Source organism: Scleropages formosus, chromosome 16 (assembly GCF_900964775.1).
Source record: "Scleropages formosus chromosome 16, fSclFor1.1, whole genome shotgun sequence".
In the NCBI taxonomy this organism is placed as follows: domain Eukaryota; kingdom Metazoa; phylum Chordata; class Actinopteri; order Osteoglossiformes; family Osteoglossidae; genus Scleropages; species Scleropages formosus.
In genome coordinates this window covers 26,040,730-26,054,855 of record NC_041821.1, presented here as the reverse complement: position 1 = coordinate 26,054,855, position 14,126 = coordinate 26,040,730, and the positions used below count along the sequence as shown (strand labels likewise).

Here is a 14,126-nt window from a genome sequence, read left to right as displayed (position 1 = left end):
AATAGCTCACTGCTATCGAATGTCCAATACACCTTGAAAGAGCAACTAAAAATCTTATGAAAAAAAGAGAAAATTCAGTATTATATTTAGCTGATACTGAGCAAGGGGGTATGTGGTGGGGCAGTGCCTACTGTATGGCAGGTCTGGAGTCTGAACCCTGCTTGGGGTGCACTGTGGCAGACCAACATCTCATTCCTGTTGTGTCCCCTTGGCCCTGTGCTATACGGCAAGGGTCCATCTTATTACAACCCTGCTCAGGTCAAGCTTTTGCTGACATTGGTTGGTTAGCTGATGCTTTTCTCCAAAAGCCACTCAGAAGGGTACAGTAGTTACCCATTTATATAGCTGAACAGCACTTACAGGAACAATTTAGGGTAAGTACCTTGCTCAAGGACACTACAGCCAGATGTGAGAATTGAACCTGTAACCTTCTGGATCTGAAGAGAGCAGGGAGAACCACTATGTTTACTACAATAACCACAGCCGATTCAAAAAAGTTTTGCAGATGTGATAGAATAAAAATTTTTTTCTTTTTTGTATTATTATTTTTGGAAACAAGTCACAAAAAAAATCAAACAGCATAAAATTTTTATCAGTTACACTACTTTCCACTTATGATATTAGGTATTATTTTGGGTGATTTTGGGGTGAACTTGGGATGAGGACTTGAAACGAATTGCAATTTTTTCTTGTAATAAATAATGGAATATGCAATTTAACTGTATGGTTTTTTAATATTTAGGCTGATTTCAATATTGAATTGGGATCATAAAAGAACTTGTGGGGGTGCAATGGCACAGCAGGTTTGAGCTGGTCCTGCTCTCTAGTAGGTCTGGGGTTCAAGTACCGCTTGGGATACCTTGCGATGGACTGGTGTCTTGTCCTGGGTGTGTCTCCTCCCCCTCCAGCCTTCTACCCTGTGTGTTGCCAGGTTAGGCTCCAGTGTGCTTCAACCTGGCTTGGGACAGGTGGTTTCAGACTGTGTGTGTAAGTGTAATGGGGATTCATATATGCAGTTAGGGATGTTTTATGATACACAACAGGGATCCATAGATGGCCTGGGAACATAGCTGAAAAGCCTGATAGTGTAAATTTAAAAAAAAACTGAAGATAATCTGTTCTGGACATCCACATCAGAACTCATATAGGAAAAAGAATGTGGAAAAATTGTGACACATTTGAAAGGTATAAAAAACAACATTTGAGATCAAAAGATTTTATTGAGTTAGCATTTTACAGGGTAAAAATATCTACAGCTAATAAAAGAAGGAATACAATTAAATGCAGTCTCTAGACAAAGGGTCATACTCTGCTGTTGCATGAATTATAAATGAACAAAATGAAATTACGTTAGTGTGACAAAACTACAGCTGGTAGTGTAATGGTTAGCGCGGCTCCCAAGGTTACAGGTTCAATCCCTACCTCTGGCTGTAGGACTGTTGAGTAAGCTACCTACCCTAAATTGCTCCCATAAAATTACCCAGCTGCACACACACACACACACACACACACACACACACACACACACACACACACACACACACACACACACACACACACATTTTCAGAACCGCTTGTCCCATACGGGGTCACGGGGAACCGGAGCCTACCCGGCAACACAGGGCGTAAGGCTGGAGGGGGAGAGGACACACCCAGGACGGGACGCCAGTCCATCGCAAGGCACCCCAAGGGGGACTTGAACCCCAGACCCACTGGAGAGCAGAACTGTGGTCCAACCCACTGCACCACCGCACCCCCTATTACCCAGCTGCATAAATGGGTAAATAATAGTAAGCTCATGATAATTGCAAGATGCTTTGGAAAAAAGCATCAGCTAAACAAATAAATGTAATTAATTGAACTTTACATTTTATAGCTACTCTACCATGTCTGTGATTTGTTTGTAATGGCACATGTTGTATGTCATTTCTGACTTCATGTTACAGTGTAACTGTTCTAAAGTAGAAAGGGTGCCATATAACATTTGCAATGAACTGATATTGGGGGAGTGCGGTGGCGCAGTGGGTTGGGCCACCATCCTGGGGTCTGGGGTTTGAGTCCCGCTTGGGGTGCCTTGCGGCGGACTGGCGTCCTGTCCTGCATGTGTCCCCCTCCGGCCTTACGCCCTGTGTTACCGGGTAGGTTCCGGTTCCCCGTGACCCTGTATGGGACAAGCAGTTCTGAAAGTGTGTGTGTGTGTGAGAACTGATATTGTTAACAGCCAGCTCATGATGTCTGCTGTACTGAAATATGGATTGATGAGTCGGAGTACAGAACACTAATATTTTCTATGCCACTGAATTTAGCATAGTCTGGGGAATGCAGGGTGTTTTATTTGTGGAAATGGGACATGACTTTAAGAAACGTGGATTGAAAGATCCAACAGTGAGAATCAGTGGTTGATTTTCTCTGAGGAAGTGGTAAGCTGTCCAGCAGACTATTAGTACTTCTCAGAGCAGGTAAATCATCAGACCCGACACTGTGCTAAGCTGTCTGTCACGTTTCTGACATTAGGCCTGCCTCCGTGTGACGGGTTGGGGTTTATAGCGGTAGAGCCTGAGTGGTCCTGTGACATGCTGGGTGACATAGGGTCAGAACCCAAAGTATTCAACACTGCTATATAACAGGCTGGGACTGAGAGGGTGGAACCCAGGGAGTTGGGGGCAGTGGCGGTGGATTCTGATGTGTCTTATATGTCCCAGGAGAACAAGCTGGAGAGCCACTACCCAAAGTAAAAAGGGTGCTTTCAAAAGAAAGGCACTCACTCTATATCAAAACACATAGGCTTCCGCAGCCGGTGTCAACTGACTGGGAAAGAGAAACAGTTACTCCTGACAGTGCTCTCAGCAAATGGTTTCGAATGTAACAAAGTCATGGAAGTCATTCGCCGACACGAAATTCTGAAAACATCAGACACAAAGAAAGAAACAGCGACCGAACCAGCTAGAATAGCCTACTTCCCCTACGTCAAAGCCACCACTGACAAGATAAGCAGGTTACTCAAAAATCACGACATCAAGACCACCTTCATCGCCGGGTCCACAACAAAAAGCCTGCTCGGTACAGTAAAGGACAGCCTACCACTGAAGACGAGCGGAGTCTACCAAATACCCTGCAGCTGCAGATAAACCTACATAGGCCAGACAGGACAACTTATCCTCACCCGGCTCCAGGAACATATAAGGGCGACAAAAAACAGTAACACCAATTCAGCAGTAGCTGAACATTCGCTGCAGACCGGTCACGTGATCAACTTTGAAGAGACCACAGTTCTCGCTCCATTTTTGGGATACAAAAACCGTGTAGTAAGAGAAGCGATCAAGATAGAGAAGCACCCAGATAATTTCAACCGAGAAGAGGGCTTCAAACTATCAAGGACCTAGACACCCCTTATTTTGAATCTTCACTCCAATGGGACCACCCACTACAACCTTCGACTTCGACCCCACCTATAAATATGCCCACCCTCGTCGAACACTTCAGTTCACATCCAGCCTTTGCAAGATGTGGAAGCTCTCTGAAGATGCATCCAACATGGGAAGCGAAATGTCGGAACTAGTTTCCTACACGATGCAGTCTCATCCAGAAGACTTAGAACCCCAGTCACTCACTCTATAGTTTGGTGTACTAAATCAGCATAACAGCACAGTTTGCCAGTTGGATATTGGTGTTTATGCACCAGCTGGAGTCAGAGTTTGTGTGGGCAATAACTGAGCTTAATAACGTGAGCTTAATTAAGGTTATCCTATAAGCCTCAACTCTGTCCTTGTACGGTGCTCAGTGAGTCGCCTTCTCATCCTCATAACAACAGCGGCCAAAGCCCAAAACATTCACATTTCCTCAATCACCAGGCCTGAGAGCAAAGGGTTATTAAAATACCAGCTTCCACCTGCATGCTGCCAAACACAATATATTCATAGGGCCACCATCTCCTCACTGCCCCACACTTGTGCATCAGTGGAACACACTAAGCGTGGTTAAACAAATGCTAACCTTTGCTATATAATCTACCCTTGCAATGCTGAGTTGAGAATAAATGGAATAAGTGCACGCCTCTTAGTCTGTGAATGTGGCATACCTGGTGGAAGCCCAGGTAGTCCGCAATGGTGGATGAGGCGTAGAATATCATCCCATCTGTGCTCACCACCAGGGCGAAACCTGTCAGTGACTAGAGGAGACAAGGACAAATGCAGTCATTATAGGACTCTTTCAAAAACTGATGGAAATGTGTGATGGATGTATGTGTTAGCATGTAGAAAATCTTTAAACTGGTTTTACAGAAATTTTACACCACAATATTATGTTCGGTATGTAAAAACATGCTGTATATACATTTATACTTATATTCATTCAATAGGCTTTTCTCCAACTATATTAAGACAATAAAGAAAGTATATTTCTTTTCTGATGGTTTCAAAGTAACACTTAAAAAAGTGTGCATTCCATATGAAATGTCTGAATCACTGAGTATCTAAATCTAATACATGTTACTGTCTGGCAACAAGCAAACAATAAGCAGTCCCTGCTTGACACTATTCCAAGCCTCTGACTGAGTCACACATTTGTATGATCAGACAACACCCTTTACCAACAGGCTAGATCCAGTCAAGGACATACTGGCTATGTCCTGCTTGCTGCCGAACCCTGGTTGTGCTAGCCGCTAGCGTTCCTCCTGGGGCAATACACCATACGGGTGGGTATAGTAACAAAGGATAACTGTCATGCTATATTCAGCCGTTAAGGGATAGCAGGCATATCAGGGCAGGGAGGGCTTTAACAGCTGCCTTTTGTATCATTCACACACACACACACACACACACACACACACACACACACATTGTCTGAACCGCTTGTCCCATATGGGGTCGCGGGGAGCCAGAGCCTAACCTGGCAACCCAGGGCTTAAGGCTGGAGGGGGAGGGAACACAGCCAGGATGGGACGCCAGTCCATGGCAAGGCACCCCAAGCAGGACTCGAACCCCAGACCCACTGGAGAGCAGGACCTGGTTCAACCCACTGCGTTGTATCATTCAGTATCTACTTAATCCTGATTCCAAACCCATTGAAGTGCTGCATAGCAGCCCTTTAGTGTTTGTTCATACTGTTCTGAGTATGTCAAAGATTTGTGACATTTGTATAGTCCACTGTCTTGATTAAATAAAATGGAATTTATAGCATCTCATGATCATACAGTATTAATTTGAGAAGTTTTTTTGTATCAGACATTAAAAAAAACAGAAAAAAACACTGACCGTAAAAGCTGCTATGAAAAAGTTTTGGATGCAAATACAATTAATATAGAACAGGATTTTTTTTTTCCGCAATGAAATATAGCAATAATATCTACAGATCATACTGAAATTGGGAAATATGGATGAACTATATTATTACTATATTATTATCATATAATTACAATACAATTAATGCTGCTCATGTCTTCTATAGTAAACAAGTAAGTTAACAAAATAATAATTAGAGATTTTTATAAAGAATACAACATTCAGAAATGTCTATTGAAATGAATGTAAATGGCAGCATGCAGCATCTAGGGAACCTGGTTACAGGGAACACTACAAGGAGTTTGCTTACAACACTATTCTACTACACCACAAACACACATGAGGCAGATGGCCTCCCATTCTTTCAGTGAAAAAGGCCCTGTGTGAGTCCTTGAGCACCCAGGAGCGGTGGCAGTGACCCAGTAACCGCTCCCTCTCCTCTCAGGTTGATGTGGCTGAACCCACGCAGGACCAGGCCCCAACACACATCAAACATCGTGTGCATGAGAGACCTAGTGTGTCTGGCCAACATTGCTTTCGCTTACATTTCTGAAGACTGGAAAGGGACAGAAATGATGTAACTGCTTTTTTTTCTGAACATGACTAAAATCAGAAGAGGGTATTGAGTCATTTCATTAGTTATTATTAATTCTGGTTGTATAGACCTGTCCTGTATGTTCTTCTTCTGCTTTCAGGCTGAAGCCTCATTGTGACTGGAGAGGGAATAAATGAATTGCTTCTATTTAATTCCAAAAGTCTGCTCCCACTTCTGTATTTAAAGTTCCTCTCTTTTGAACAAGTCACACAAAAATACTGCCATTTTTTGATAATATCCATCTGTACTACTCTTCTGGGCTTCTTTTCCATTAATTTTGGAGTCCTGATTTGCAGAGATCATCAAAATAGAAACTTACTCATTTTGAAAATTACAAAGATTTACTGATAACAAATCATCTGTTTAATTTATTGTTTTCCAAGTATTCCCATGACAACATTCTCTCTTTCTCTCTCCCTTTCTCTCAGGAAATTTGGCAGCTGAAGAACAACAACTAAAAACACAATAACCCAAAAAATGAGAAGGGTTTGTTTCCTACTTCCTTCGCAGTTTTCTGAACTGTCTGAGGAAAACACAGTAATAAAAACATCAAAGGCTCAGTGACGGTGTCACAGCCGGTTAAACATTTTCCAAGTATTCCTGTCTTCCGCTGAGAGATGGAAAACTGGCATCTCAGTGTCCGTAGGGACCTGCTCTCCAAGCAGCTACAACAAAACTTTGTCCCCAAGTCACGCTATGCCTCTGCATGCTACTAAAAGCAGTACAATGAAGGAAACAACTTTGTCATTATGACCTCTTTTGTGTACTGTTTATACACTCATGGCAAAGCAGTTGGGTTTGCATATCCCCAGATTTTCTTCAACAGTTTGTTTAGTGTTAAGTACACTGAGGACAGTCAGCAAGGCCAGACCTGTTCATTTCTGTATTAATGGCTGTACATTTACTTCCAAAGAAAAGGGAAATTGAAATAAGCCATGCCTGGTGATGTTTAATCCTGGTCTTTCCTTTTTCATACCCCAAAGACATTGATGTACATCCCGCACAGCTGTCCCCTCACCTCAAGTAACAGCTCGCTCTCCATAATGCCACTGGTGTCTGGCAAAGCATCCTTTGTTGCCTCCTGACTGACAGGCTCAGTGCTGTGTGTTCTGGCAGGTTTCTCCTGGATGGCTGCATGAGGCAGGAAGACAACTTTTCAATCAAAATGTGTGACTGAGACATCTGGAGGCATTACAGGAACAGAAGAATTACTGACACTGACAAAAGCCTAAATGTCTGTAAAAGAGAGCAATGTGATTACAATCATTATTTGCAAAACAGCAAAGGGGTTGCTGCAATTTGTTTACAGCAATAGATTGGTACTGGCTAACTATGTGTAAAAACAGATGTAAGTAAACCCTAAAATATTATTTGATAAAACAAAACTCAAGGACGGAAGGATTATCATGAATATGATTATCAGAATGTCTTAGTTACAAACTTATATCCATTGTTCCTTTAATAACATAAATACAATAGGGATATGGGGGCACGGTGGCACAGTGGGTTGGACCGGGTCCCACTCTCCAGTGGGTCTGGGGTTCGAGTCCCGCTTGGGGTGCCTTGCGACGGACTGGCGTCCCATCCTGGGTATGTCCCCTCCCCCTCTGGCCTTACGCCCTGTGTTGCCGGGTAGGCTCCGGTTCCCCGTGACCCCGTATCAGACAAGCGGTTCAGAAGGTGTGTGTGTGTGTGTGTGTGTGTGTGTATGTACAATAGGGATAGCTGTTTTATTATAAATCAAGCGTGTGACTGAAAACACAGCTGATTAATTGCAGGAGAGAAGCATCAGATCAAATCCACATCCAGCTGTCAATCATACTCAATACACATAAAGGCCCTTTCACCTAAATTCACCTATGTCCTGAATGCTCTGCTTTCCGCAAACCCACCACTTCCCCTCCTCCACTTCTGTCTTTGCACAGTGGGGCTCTAAAACTTTGCTCAGTGGTAGGTGCGAGCCCTCCAGTGGATTCTAAGCTTCAGTGTTAAAGTACAACAAGCATAACTTAAACGCACATCTGGTCTGGTACTTGTGACTTACATTTATTCATTCAGCTGACGGTTTTCTCCAAAGTGACTTACACTATTAAGCTACTTAGAATTATTTACCCATTAACAGAGCTGGGAAATTTTACTGGAGAAAATTAGGGTAGGGTACTACAGCTGGAGGTGAAAATCAAAGGCAGCAACTCTAACCACTACACTACTAGCTGTCCCTCTAATGAGGCATCTGTGCAAAATGTCAGTGTTACTGAACTAGCTACACATTTCTCAAATTAGGTATTTATATCGAGTGGTCTTTCATTCACTTTTAATACATTGGGAAGATAAGCTGTGTTGAAAAATATGAAATTTCATAAGGTCTTCATATTTCATATGGTAAGTGCACTAACAAGCACTTCCTGTAGCATGATTAGGAAGAATTTAAAAGAAATCAACAAAAGAAAAAATGTTGTGTATTACACTTAATTTGAAAAGAGATAAAAAAGCACTGTTGTCACTGAAACCACAGGTATAAATTCATGCATCATGTATCAAAAACATGCCAGCTAAATAAACAGATGCAAAATGTAAATCAAGTACAGTATCAAAGAGAACAGAATTAGACTGCAATATGCATGAAGTCAACCTGAGACTTCAGAAGCAAAGGATGTGCTCTGTTTTCAGGTTCATGTTGTTCGTATTATATTGTAATGTTTTCCCTATAGATCAATTTACATCAAATAAACTGTTCTATTGCTGAGAGATTCAAGGTCTATTGAGCGGGTTACTTAAGTTTAGCTTCAGCAGAGACCAGGACCCAAGGAGAGTGCAATGAGCTCAGCTTTAGAAGCAGAGTGCTGTGTGGGAATAGACTGAAGCTGCATAACAAACAGTATACAGACACTGTATAGTAAGCACAGCAAACTCTCTGGAGTGCTACTAAATCATTGCCCCCCCACACTCTGGGATGCTCCCTGATTTCCAGGAACAAGAGCAGGATCCCCACACCATTGCGTGCAAGTGCTCAGGAACACCGCCCCATCACAGAGACATGGTCGTTGGCGGCAGAGCGGGACAATCCGCTAACAAAGCACACAACAACAATCCCGCCTGTTTTGTTCGTGTCACTCCTCAATTGAACAGCCTCCCCCTTTGCAAAGAGTCGCTCATTAAATTTAGCCAACCACACAGCTGGAAGTAGCTGGAAATACCAAAGCAGCTCACATAAAATGCCTTGTTCTGTTGAAGCCCAACAGTACTTAGCCCCATACTCCACCATGACACTGAGACCACTTGGTTATAGGTTTATACTTTCCAGAAATTGTAATATGTTTCTTTGGTCCTAACAGTAACAATTTCAACTCTCAAATAAGACCTCAGACTAATTACAGAGCTACTGGGAACTCTCCTAGTAACACGGGACTGATCTTTGCTCAGAAAGCCGTTCAGTCAGTACTCTGCTGGTAGCACACTTTTAGAAGCCAATTTAGTAACATGCATGTATTTTCAGGCTTGATGGAGTGTTTTCACCCTTTTTATTTGATTATTTAATCTTCTATTTACCCTCTTGTATATCTTTTATTATTTCATCCCATTAAATTCAATAATTTCCTTTATGTATCTTTTATTTCACCTGTTGTGCCTGTTGCTGTAACACTGTACTACAGTTAAAGTTCTGGAAAATTCAGGACAAAACCCTTGTTACTGGTAACAAGGTACTTATGCTGTGAACTGATGCAGTGCACAGAATGCCTGGGCAGACATTTCATCATCAGCGCACACACAAACATCACACGCTGAATGTGTCGACCCTGACCCTGCCCACACCCTGCCCAGGCCAATTCTGCTTAAAGTGTGTGATCGCTCACACCCTTATGGTTTCAATTAGCCCTACAGCTCATTGCTTCCATCTTCAATATTGAATGTAAAGAATTTTGGCAAGGTGATGTGTTTCTGCAGATCCAGCAGGCAATATGAGAGGAAATGTACTCTGTATTATTTACTAGCACAGTAAAAACTGCCACAAGGCAGCATGGTCAGCTGTGATGGACCACACATTTTTTCATTTTTTTATCTTTATAGAGAATTTCCTCTCCTTGTATTTTTCCCACTTGCAAAGCCCATGATATACATGGTGTAAACTCAACCCCAATGCCTCAGGTGAACCAAGGTGCTTGTTCCAGTGAGATTAAACAGCTCTTTGCTCCTGTTGTCAGTTAGCGTGTTTTGGGGTGTTGCCATTTGTCAAAGCGAAGCAGGGGTGGGTGGCAGAACTAATGCAATCCAGATGAGGGCAAGGCCACGCCTGCTTGAGAGCCCAGCTAGAACACTGAGAGCAGATAACGTTACCAGAGGCGGTGGGGTGTGGTGTATGGGGCTATCTGCCAGCAACTTCATTAACCTGTTGCTGTCCCTCTTGCCTTCCAACCATCCCCACATAATCAGCCAGTGGTTTGGGGAAAGAAGGAGCTGGCCAGCTCATATACCGCTGTCACGCGAGCTAACGGTCTTTCAGTCTCCTCTCATCCCTGACAGAGAGCTGGCTTGGGTTCAAGCCTTTGCATGCAAGTAAACAAGGAAGCCAAAATCAGCCTGTAAAGAATTCCATAATAACAACTGTTAAAAATTGGTGATTGCTGGAAAGGTCTAAATGCACTCCTTAAAGTTTAAGCCTACAATGTAATTGAAAGTGCTTTGTAGTGAAATGTGGAATCACCAGTGCAGGCACTTCTTTTTTAGATGAATGTGACTTGAAATCAAGTGTATACTGAATGAAAGAGCAAATATGTAATTTCTATAATTGTCTTTTTTTTTTTTTTTTAAATTTGACAAGGCAATCAAAACTTTGACATGCTGTACATTCCAACAGCAAACACTGTACAATGCATGCATTTTCAGAACCGCTTGTCCCATACGGGGTCACGGGGAACCGGAGCCTACCCGGCAACACAGGGCGTAAGGCCAGAGGGGGAGGGGACACACCCAGGACGGGACGCCAGTCCGCTGCAAGGCACCCCAAGCGGGACTCGAACCCCAGACCCACTAGAGAGCAGGACTCAGTCCAACCCACTGCGCCACCACGCCCCCCGTACACTGTACAATGATATTTATTAAAAATGTAGTACACATTAAAACTGAAATTGTAATTTTAGTATTATTCTGAGGGGACACGGTGGCGCAGCAGGTTTGACCGGGTCCTGCTCTCTGGCTGGCCTGGGGGTTCGAGTCCTGCTTGGGGTGCCTTGTGGCAGATTGGCGTCCCGTCCTAGGTGTGCCCCCCCCCCCGAGCCTTACACCCTGTGGGTTAGGCTCCGGCTTGCCGCAACCCCGTTCGGGACAAGCAGTTTCTGACACTGTGTATATGTATTATTCTGATTTCCAGTCATGAATTCTGGCAGCAATTTTATTGTAAAACTTACCAGTAAATACTGCTTTAATTCACTCATGAATACCATGATGTGTCTTGTACAGAGTTCCCCAAAAACCTGTCTAGAACCCTATTTATAGAATAGCCTTTCTTGTTAGACTAAAATGGGTAATGTCAACTGTATAGGAATGTGGAGGGGAAAAAACACAAAAGCTGCTGTTAAGAGCAAGCTCTGCCAATCATGTAAGCTGCAGAAACTTGTACTTAAGGAAAATGTCAAAATCAGTAAGTCACTGGGGATCACTCACAACAGAATGAGTTTTGTGAAAGAAAAGTGCAAATATCAACTCCAAACAAACATGTATTCCTCATGATAAGAAGAAAAACATCTTGGTCACCTGTGACTATGTTCACACGGCATAGGGAAGTCACGCAGAACATTAACATCAAGTTAACATAAACTTTGCGGAATAAATAGAACACTTGGGCCAAGAATGCCTAGCAACTCCAGAAGCAGCACCTGGAACCAACATGAAAAAACAAGTGGTTCAAAGTGGCCTGGTTTAATTGTATGATTTCCACAGTTTTTATATCAAGTTAAATATTTTTGCTGAAGATCAAGATACACTACTGAGAAAACTCCTAAGTCTGAAGAAGAATAGATGAGTAATCAGTCTCCCACGCAGCTGTAGACCAGAAATACCACTGGGTCCCACTGCTGTTCCCAGCCAGTGATGGAGGAAGCCAACTGATCCCTGAGGAGTGATTGGGAAACACCATTGTTCAGCCCCGGGGTCCGTCAGACACACTGGTGTCCTTACACTCCAGTCACTCCGATCTACAGTAAATAGACACTTCCTTTCATACATTCTCTTAATTCATACATTTCTGGTTCTTGTTTTCCAAGGGGGGAACTCTTGAGAAACCAGTCAGCAGCATGGGTGATGACAAGGTCACAGAATTTTATCTCACTCTATCTTTATAGCACTGAAATGAGTTTAATATTGTGTTCTATAGGTCTTGTAGATCGTATCACTGACTGAAGTAGTTTCCAAGGGCAGGCGGACTACAGAGCATACTAGGATATAGGGTCCACATCCATACCACTGACAAAAATGATTGCCTTTGCAATGTCTATACATATATCTCACACGAATTTCTTTAATCAAGAAACATTTCACAATTACTGAGCTAGCTGGTACAGCTTTAATTTCCAAAGAATGCACACACACAGTCTGAAACCGCTTGTCCCAATTGAGTTCCTGTAAAATCTCACAATTAAATATCGTAATCTGGTAGAAAACAAGTTTAAAAATGAATTTAAAAAATGCAGTTTACTACACATCAGCTTTTCATGACATTATAGCAAAGAAGTCTCCTCATTTCACACTTCAATCGAACCTTCTTCATCTTGCCTTCATCTTTACACACCAGTGTGGATAGGTCCATTAATACTGCTAATGCAAAAGGGCTATGCAACGAGAAAGTAACTCATAAGCACCGGAATAAGGCATGCAGGGAATAAGAAATGCACAGTAATAAGGTGTGCAGGGTATCCACAAACAAAGGAACAGTGTCTCCTCTGACTGCAAAAAAATATTACTAAAGTATGCCGTAAAGCATCTCTAGTAAAGAAAGCAGTAGAAACGTAGGTGTTCCACTCAGCACACACTTGTCAGGCTGCAGGTCCACAAAAAAAGTCAGTCAATTTCTCTGCCCTTCTGGGTGACCATCCCAAGACCCAAACTAAAACATGTGGTGTGGCTGCTGACAGTTTGTGCCCCAAACTCTGATCCACTGCCAGTGATGTATACCCTGAAAAACAAATCTACAGTATTATACAGTACATGTTAGATACACTTTCACCAGTGATTTGGCAATGCTGGGTTAGGCTCCGGCCCCCCGCGACCCTGTATGGGACAAGCGGTTTCAGATGATGTGATGTCAGTGAACTGGCTTTCATTATGAGTCAGGCCATTTTAGTCAATTAAAGTGTTCTGTGTACAGCAGCACCCGTTAAACGTATTATCAGCTTTAAAGACCAGTGGAAAGACTAATAACACATACATATTGATCAAGGAAAACACCACGCAGAAGACCTATAATCATACAGTAGAGTAATATACAATTACCAAGACCCCACAACATTTCTGTGCAAACATGGTTTTGTTAGGGTCAGGGTTTTATCTGAGTGTCTGGCTTATGTCCCACTGTCATTGTGAACTGACTAGAGTATCTGAGGAAATAAGAAGAGAGGATAACTGTCCTGTTCGCTTCTATGACATTGTTATATAATAACATCTATGTCCTTATTATATGGATCAGGAAAACACAAAGCTAAAGCAGTTGAACCTCAGGACCTTTGCTGTCATGCGAATGGTAACACTGTTCAAGGATTCAGCTGGAACCTGGACTGGCATCCATGGCTGGCATCTAATTGTTGGCATCCAATGAATACCATGCATCACACATTACATAGCTGAATTTTGAGATAACTCACTCACTGGCTAATGATGTATCCTTTGTAAATATGCTCTATTTATTGCTTTTGTTTAATTATTGACTTGAAAGTTAACACGTTAACAACTCAGTTGAGTCTGAAACCATTGTACAGACTGTTTTAGAGACATGGACTGTTAGGTCTGCCGCACCACAGCCTGCTCTGCAAGCCAGCCTCAGAGGAAACCACCGAGTCACATCAACCCCAGAAACCCACTGCAGACTCACTGCAGCAATGGCAGTTGGTTTTATGAAACATGCCTTTGTCTGGGGTTTCTAACGATCAGTAGATCATTAGAGATACAATAAATAACTGTTTTTTTCCTCCTCTATGGGAGAAGTCTTTCTGATCTCATCTTCTCAGGGAGCAGACTGAAGAGTATGTGGTCAGTAATGGACA

The 14,126-nt window shown here is 42.7% G+C and overlaps 1 protein-coding gene across 1 annotated transcript in view; it reads right to left on the bottom strand.

The window, feature by feature from the left end:
• ahrra (aryl-hydrocarbon receptor repressor a) overlaps nucleotides 1–14,126 on the bottom strand; it is a 56,078-nt gene that overhangs the window by 11,158 nt on the left and 30,794 nt on the right. The window contains exons 4-5 of the mRNA XM_018727875.1: nucleotides 6,893–7,005; nucleotides 4,079–4,168 (exon numbers count right to left, since the gene is read on the bottom strand). Of these exons, the coding sequence (XP_018583391.1) occupies nucleotides 4,079–4,168; nucleotides 6,893–7,005 (203 nt within the window). The remainder of the gene's footprint in view (nucleotides 1–4,078; nucleotides 4,169–6,892; nucleotides 7,006–14,126) is intronic.